Source organism: Sceloporus undulatus, chromosome 8 (assembly GCF_019175285.1).
Source record: "Sceloporus undulatus isolate JIND9_A2432 ecotype Alabama chromosome 8, SceUnd_v1.1, whole genome shotgun sequence".
In the NCBI taxonomy this organism is placed as follows: Eukaryota; Metazoa; Chordata; class Lepidosauria; order Squamata; family Phrynosomatidae; genus Sceloporus; species Sceloporus undulatus.
The window spans coordinates 14,828,559-14,836,140 of NC_056529.1; the positions used below are offsets into that span (position 1 = coordinate 14,828,559).

At 41.3% G+C, this 7,582-nt stretch overlaps 1 protein-coding gene across 1 annotated transcript; it reads right to left on the reverse strand.

The window, feature by feature from the left end:
• Positions 1-333: 333 nt before the first annotated feature.
• On the reverse strand, positions 334-6,992 carry SNX20 (sorting nexin 20). Its single transcript, XM_042438161.1, has 4 exons — positions 6,880-6,992; positions 3,506-3,690; positions 2,514-2,665; positions 334-1,781 (listed from the first exon to the last, which is right to left on the reverse strand). Exons 2-4 carry the CDS (start codon positions 3,681-3,683, stop codon positions 1,113-1,115), a joined length of 999 nt encoding a protein of 332 aa, XP_042294095.1. The 5' UTR covers positions 3,684-3,690; positions 6,880-6,992; the 3' UTR covers positions 334-1,112.
• Positions 6,993-7,582: the final 590 nt, after the last annotated feature.

A 7,582-nucleotide genomic window follows, 5' to 3' on the forward strand; every position in this document is an offset into this window, starting at 1 on the left:
TTTATCTGTCTGCAGTTTCTCCTTTTCATGAACTTTTGAACTGCAGGTGTCAGTGTTGTTTGTCCTGTTCGTCTGTTGTGAAGCATCCTGGCAAAGCCTGCATGTATTACAAATATTGCATCCTACTTTAGTGACAAAATGATGGTGCCAGCTTCAGCTGCTCCATTTCTGTAGGGGGGCAGTTAAATTTTACTTGTATGCTGCCCCAAGGTCCCATGAAATGAAGCAGGCTATAAACATTTCAAATGCAATAAGAAGGAAATGAGAAGCGGGGGAGGAATTCCTTATGAAAAAGGACAGTCTGGTCCATATAGTGACACAACAGAGGCTTGATTCAGGTGTAGAAACTTGAAAAGTTTTATTTTATTTTTTTACTATGCCCAGAAGTCTGCATCAAGTGGGTATACTGTCCATGCTCTACGCCAGCCCTACCCCCGAAGTATGTGAAACATAAATTAATTTCATGTTTAGACGTGGGTCCCATCGTGAAGATCCCATTAGTCCCATCGTCATTATGTATGCACAAATATTCAAAAATCTGAAAAACTCTGAAATCTAAAATACTTCTAGCCTAAAGCATATGGGATAAAGGAAACTCAGTCTGTAGTTGCATGTGTGTGTTGTCGTTATGGATGAAAGGTCCATTGTCTCACTGTATCTGAACCTGAGTAACTATTGATGAACAGTAGGTTATATATGAGTCATTCTGTCAATCCTTATCATTTAGTCTCCTGCACCATCCCCACCAAGTGCAAAGCCCCAAACAGCTTCCATCCTTCCTCTTTCAGAAAGGTGATTTAATCCCTTTGTGCTATCTCTTCTTCCTCTTAGTACCAAAATGAAGAATCTCTTGCACTAGGAGAGGCAATTGTTTTCTTCAGAGAAATTTTCTGGGGTCACATCCCAGTGGTGGGAAGTGTCAAAGGCAAAACTATGGGATCAAAAATACAGCACATCTTAGGTTTAAGCTCTCTCAGTCACTAAGCCTGAAGAAAGGAAGCTAAACATTTTAGAAGGAGGGGAAAATCATACAAACGCTGTAATGATGGTAATGACAATGCCCACAGGAGATCCAGATTTGGTCTGAGGAACTAAAGTTCCCTACCCTTGTCTTATTGGGTATACTCTTGAACAGCAAGTTCTTTGAGTGTCACCATCTTATTTTGATGTTTCTTGGCCTTCCTTTCTTCCATTTTCTCTTGGAAGGATATGAAATCTTTGCCAAGTTCGTACGCCAAGGAAATCATGGTTTCCAACAGGGGCAGGTAATACCGATGGCCTGGGTACCTCTTGAGACGAAGTAAAGCTTTTTCTCCAAATTCATAAGCGCTCCTTGGATTTTCAAGATCTTTGTGACACACAAGTATGGCACAGAGGGTTGGAACCAACAGAATGGGCCTGTGCTTTGTCAGTTTCTCTTGCAGAACTACAATATCTAGAAGCCCAGCCAAAGCTTTTGTGTATTGTCCTCCTCGAAGGCAACTGTAAGCTTCCTCCAGTTCTGGTCTCATTAAGAAGTCAATAAACATTCTCGATGTCCGGATACATTCCATAGAATACAGAAACCGCAAATAATCCTGGAAGGCTAATTTTCTCTCAATGATGATTTCTTCTGTGAAGTTTCCAGTCAGAGTCTTCTTGGGAAAGGTGATATCTTCCATTTCTTCAGCGAATTCCCCCAGAAGGTTTGTGTGCAGTCTTTCAAAATCTGAATACCGTCGTTCAACCACTGATTTGTTGCTGTCAAAACTGCCAGTCTGGATGATGAAAATTTGATATTTCTAGAAGGAAACATATAAATAAAATGATTTAAGAAAATTGGACATGTGACATACAGGCTTGCCCTTCCTTCCTTCCTTCCTTTTTAACGCACAGAGAAAGCTGACATTGCATTACTCCTGGTAATGGCTAGAGCTGGGAAAGTTATATCCCAGCTCCATATGGGTACCATATGGGAGAAAAGTGGCTAATACATAATTAAATCAGTCTGCTAGACTCTCCAGCCACTAAGGTCACTGGCAGGGGGATGCTGGAAGTTGTAATCCAAAAACATAACTTTTTGTAATTGTGTAGTGTAAATGGGACCCAAATTATATGTTGCAAAATTGCTTGTGATTGTGATTGAAATGACCAAGTTCAGGGAGGGGAAATCAGTGCAGTTGTAATGCTAACCATGGTTAGATTCAAAATGAAAAAGGAAAGGGGAAAGGCAGAATCCATGTAACAAGCAACCTTTTTAACATCACAAGTTAGTACCTTCTAACGTCCTCCCCGTTGCACATGTGTGCCTTCAAGTCCCCTGTTGACCTCATGAATTTGGTTGGGTTTTCTTAGGCAAGAATACTCAGGAGTGGTTTGCCTATTGCCTTCCTCTGAATTATAATATACAGCACCAGATATTACTTGGTGGCTCCCCATCTGAGTACTAACCAGATATGCCCCTGCTTAGCTTCCAAGATCAGATGGGATCTGGTGCCTTTCAGTAATTGGGCTCTATCCTTGCATTAGCTTACCACATATTTAGTGAAGGGCTTCTCTACAATTTTGGCTGAGGGGATTTCAAAAAGGACTTTAACTTCTCGGCAGTTGCGTTTCTCGTCCCTCCAGTATTCTTGAAGTTCTTTAGTTGTCATGGAAGAGTTGGGACTTCTGGAACTTTTGTCACCTAAAAGAATATGACATGATGTGATAATATGATGATGATGATGATCAATAATAGTATATTTACTGAGTCAGAACAGTGGGCTAGTTGGATCATTTCTCATTAGTGACAACTCTGCATCTTCTTCTGTGATCTGGTATCATTTAACTTGAGATGTCTGGTGTGGGACCTAGCATCTTACAAATGTATGAGAGCCAATACTACAGACTTTGGCAAAGGTGTTTTGGTTATGTCTTATTTCTGTCTTCTCAAGTTGCTGTACAGGTTTGTCATGGTGGAAACATCAACAGAAGTGTTAGAATGTTTTCAGGAGTGTTGGTTCAAGCCATAATTTTAATGGGTATGAACTTCTTTTGAGGGCTTGGCCTACTTTTAAATCTCTTAGGCAAACTGGGGAGTATTTAGTGAATGGCTTGATCTAATGCTTCTTGGAGCACTATTGCCCACAAAGCTTACACAGAAAAATAGGGGCAACTAAGGGGCTTTACATACAGCCTTGAAGGGGCAGCATGCAGTCGCCCCTTCTTCAGCTGGATTGGGGTTGGGGCAACCCCATGTCTGATCCCTGATCTGGCTTTCCAAGAGTGTAAAAGGCAGCTCCCTTTTGTGCCCTTGAAAGGGCGCCATAGCCACGGCAGCACAGCTATATGGCACCCCTTTGGTGCTGCATTATCTGGACACAGAGCCAAAGGCACGGCATGACACTGCTCGCTGTCTGGAGTGGTGCATGGTGTCAGGGTGACTGGGGGGGGGGGGATGGAATCAGGCATGCACCTTTCAGGTCGGTCTGGATAGCCCTTAAGAGAGTACTTTCCCAGGGATCCCTGAAATGAGGAACCTTACCTGAAGGATTGGCGGGTTCTGCCTGTTCTTGGAATGCTTGAAATGAACCTGTGTTTTCATAGTTATCTTCCTCATTTGAATGAGTGGCAGTGGCAATTGAAATAGCAGCTGTAGGAGACGTGGCTTTAACTTCCAGTCCTTCCTCACCTTCTCCTAAATATGGCTGGCCTTCCTCCATTGTAAATCTGTCATAAAAGGAACAGGTAAAAGACAGATGACTGGGCATGTGATAACTCTCATAGGTTACAGTTCAGCAAAATCTGGAGTGCTGTATGACTTCCACCTTGATTTAAAGCATTTGTTATTATATGCCTTCAAGTCATTTCTGACTTATGATGCTCTAGGTCAACCCTATCCTGGAGTTTTCTTGGTAGATTCTTTTCAGAGTGGATTTACTTTTGCCTTCCTCTAAGGATGAGAAAGCATGACTTGCCCAAGGTCACCAAATGGGTTTCCATGGTTGTCCCAGGATTCAAACGCAGGCTTATCCTAGTTCAACACTCAAACCACTATTCCACACTGGCTATACACTGAGTTATGTGAAGAATGAAAGAACTTGCATCTGGATGAGGATAGATAACTAAAAAGATAGATATTTGGACTACAACTCCCAGAATCTCAAGTCAAAAGTTACTTTTCCTATCTCTGGGAAGATCAGGCAACCAGAAAGAAGATGTGGGTGCAGATGGTGCTCATAGTTTGGAATGGACAACTGTCAGAGTTCAGAGGGCTGCCTTCTCATCCCCCCAAGACTCCTTGCAGTCTTGTCCATGAGGAAATTAAACTGGAACTAGCAATGGATCATTGCTCCTTCACTTGGACTTCACCACATGATGCTGTTGCTTTCCTGTAATTCTCCTGCTGGCAACAATCTCAAAAGCATTTTTTTTTTAAAATAGACACAAAAATCCATTAATGAATGCCTTTCCCACAACTATCCTGTTTTGATTTGCATTGCAAAAATTAAATTCCACTTTAATTACAATTTTGGGTGGTAAGTGTTAGCTAGTGGGTGGGGAAAACATGATCAGGGAAGAAGGAAGAAAAGGGCGTGTGTGGACATTTCCTTTCAATTGTCAGAATAACCGAATCAGAAACAACCTGAAGACACACAACAACAAAACATTTTTTACTCTAATTTCTCTAATAAACATACAAACTTTTCCTCCCACCCATACCATCGCAGTCTCCTTGGCTCATTCTCTTTCTGGCTCTTGCCCTTACTGGATGTGTCAGCAGAACCAACATTTTGATGGTTGTATCGTGGTTCCTATTTTCACAACTGACAAGATGTTCTAAGAGGGCAGCCCTACCCAGATCTGGTTTCCTCCAGATGACAAAGCACTGGCAACTTTAAGTTGTCTTTGCAATATTTCTTTTACTAGTACAAATTGCAACTAAATGTTGCAGTGTCGATTGCTTTTATCCTGGGTTCCCTTTTGCCAGCAAGCTGTACCCTCCCCAAGGATACTCCTTCCCATCCTTCTCCAATCTTTTCCCAGCAGCCCATGGCAACTGAGCGTGCTCAGTCCTAATTCCCAAGTTTGGGGAATTCCCCCTCCCATGTACTTCTGGGTTTTTTCCTGAATATTTTTTTCTACTTCTGCAAATGTGGAGTTCCCCTAAATAGACAGTGCCTATTTCTCATGTACAGACAGAGCTGCCTTGTCTGTCTAAGGGAAAGTGAGTAAAATGCAGCCTTCAGTTGTTATTGGGTGACAACTTCCAGTAGACCTAACCTGCATTGCTAATTGCAAGGAATGATGGGAGTTGTAGTCCAACAACATCTTTTTAAGGGCCACATTTTGTTTATACCTTCCCTGAAGATCCGAGAACTGGGTTTCTTTCCAAGATTTAAGATTTTCAAGCACACCAGGTGATCACAACACAGCAGATCCACTATCTTTCAAAGAGTGACACATGCCTGTTGACATTTCAGAGATGAAAACAAGCATACATGTGGCCAGGTAACATTAGAGTGTGATCAAGATGGCAAAGTTATTAATGAGGATGAACACACAAGGCATGAAAGGCCGCATAAGGTTGCTGTTGCCTGAGCCTATTGGGAAGGAGTAGACTCTACCTTCTCCTGTCCTCTGTCTTTTCGCCCCATTGAGTTAACTGAATGCAAATTACTTTGCACTTTGAACTCAGTTTGCAGCACTTGAAATAAGCTGAGGATAAAGGGGGAAAGTGGTAGGAGAGGAGAGAACCCCAAACATGTGTGACAAAACAGGATTAATTGGGATCAAACTTGGATAGCTGGAGAGCATGAGGATGTTTTCTCCCTAGAAATGCAGAATAATAATAATAATAATAATAATAATAATAATGAACAAGAAGAAGAGCCCTTTCACTCTACAACATAATTATAGCAGCGACGTATTTGTGTCTTTTACTCCAAGTCTCAAGACTCAAGTCTATACCTTCAAGTCTCAAGCTGAATCTCAAGTCTGGAAGCCAGCTTTAACAGAAAAGAAGAAGTGGTGGTGGTGTGGGGGAGCTATTTCAATAACTAGAAAATCAAGTAGATGTGTGCAAAGTTAGGGGGGATTCTTGGAGAGTAACATTAAATGGCTTGAGGTGGAAGGATCCTTCTAAAGTCTTTCAAAAACTTTAGAAGGCTCCTCCAATGTGCAGCAAGGACAGGCTGCTGAGTAGACCTCAACCATTGCCTCAAGCCCATTGCCTAATTGTTTGCTGTTTCTGGATGAACTTAGACCAGCAAGTCAGTAGCAAAAAATGACTCAAGTTGAGTCGCATCAATGGGTCATTTATTGGTGAGTTGACTCCAAGTCGAGTAATTCAAGCGACTTGAGTCCAAGTCAAGTCCATGTCAGTCGACATCACTGAATTATAGCACTATGATTCCATTTTGACTGTCATGGCCACATTGTACAGATTGGCAGTTTAGGGGATGACATTTAGAATTCTCAGTCAGAGAGCTCTGCCTCACCAAAGTACATATTCCAGGATTCCATCCAGGATGCGGCCATGACATTGACAATGGAATCATAGTGCTATAATCATAGATGGGCATGATGGTTTTTTAGGAAATCAGCACAGTCCAGAAAGAGGAGCCATACTAGAGAAATCATTCCCAAACCTTTCTGTCTCCTGCCTTTGGACTTCATAGAATACCATTACCTGGAGCCAACATGGCCAATGGTTAAGAAATGTTGGGAGGTGTAGTTTAAAAGATCAAGAGGCATCAGGTTGGGAAGATTATGCTCAAAGGTGAAGGAGATACATTGCAACAGATTAGTTTTGGACTATTCATGAGTAATCTGTCTTGTTAAGAAAATAATGATTAGAGAGAAGCCATAGTAATATATCCACCTAGATTGTCATAAATTAAGCCATAAAATACTAACCTGTTACTTAGTATTCTAGAAAAGTTTTCTGAGATGATGGTCTTTAAGTCTCCAGAATTTAATGATCGCCATGCTTCTGTTATCTCAAAATAGCAAGAGCACTAGTAGGTTTCACTTTACATGCATCAACAGATTGAGCCAACATCTAAGAAGGAAGTTGTGTCAAACTTCCTTGTTTGCTTCATTTGCATTGAGCTGAGAAAAAAAGAAGAAGCAATAAACACATTCAGGATTCCAGCTTCAGTAATCCTGTGTGCCATGCTATGTGCCACTGACTATTCTGGATGGGGAATTCTGGGAATTATACTCCATCAACGTAACTTGCCCCAGCTTTGTGTGTCTTGAATGTAGTCCTAGTAAATGGTTAGGGTGCCTGCTAATTATTTTACTTGAACACTAGGTAACACTGTACGCCATAGACAGATTTACTCTTTTATATTTGTTGTTTTACGTACAGCGCTGTACAAATCTACAGCACTACATAATTAAATAATAATAATAATAATAATAATAATAATAATAATAATAATGTAAAACTGCTAAGGGCCAAACCAGACGTTCATGGGAAAGCATATCCCTTGCAGTTAATCCATTCTTCCTCCCCCAGGAGATCACAAATTGAACATAAGTCAACAGTGCGATGTGGCAGCTAACAAGGCCAATGTGATTTTAGGCTGCATCAATAGAAGTATAGTGTCTAGAT

Bases quoted from the DNA above. Each gene is read 5' to 3' on its own strand.
- SNX20 (XM_042438161.1), bottom strand. From the start codon at position 3,683: ATGGAGGAAGGCCAGCCATATTTAGGAGAAGGTGAGGAAGGACTGGAA. The intron at 2,666-3,505 runs GTAAGGTTCCTC...ATATTCTTTTAG, and splicing joins AGAACCCGCCAATCCTTCAG to GTGACAAAAGTTCCAGAAGT. The intron at 1,782-2,513 runs GTAAGCTAATGC...GTTTCCTTCTAG, and splicing joins AGCCCTTCACTAAATATGTG to AAATATCAAATTTTCATCAT.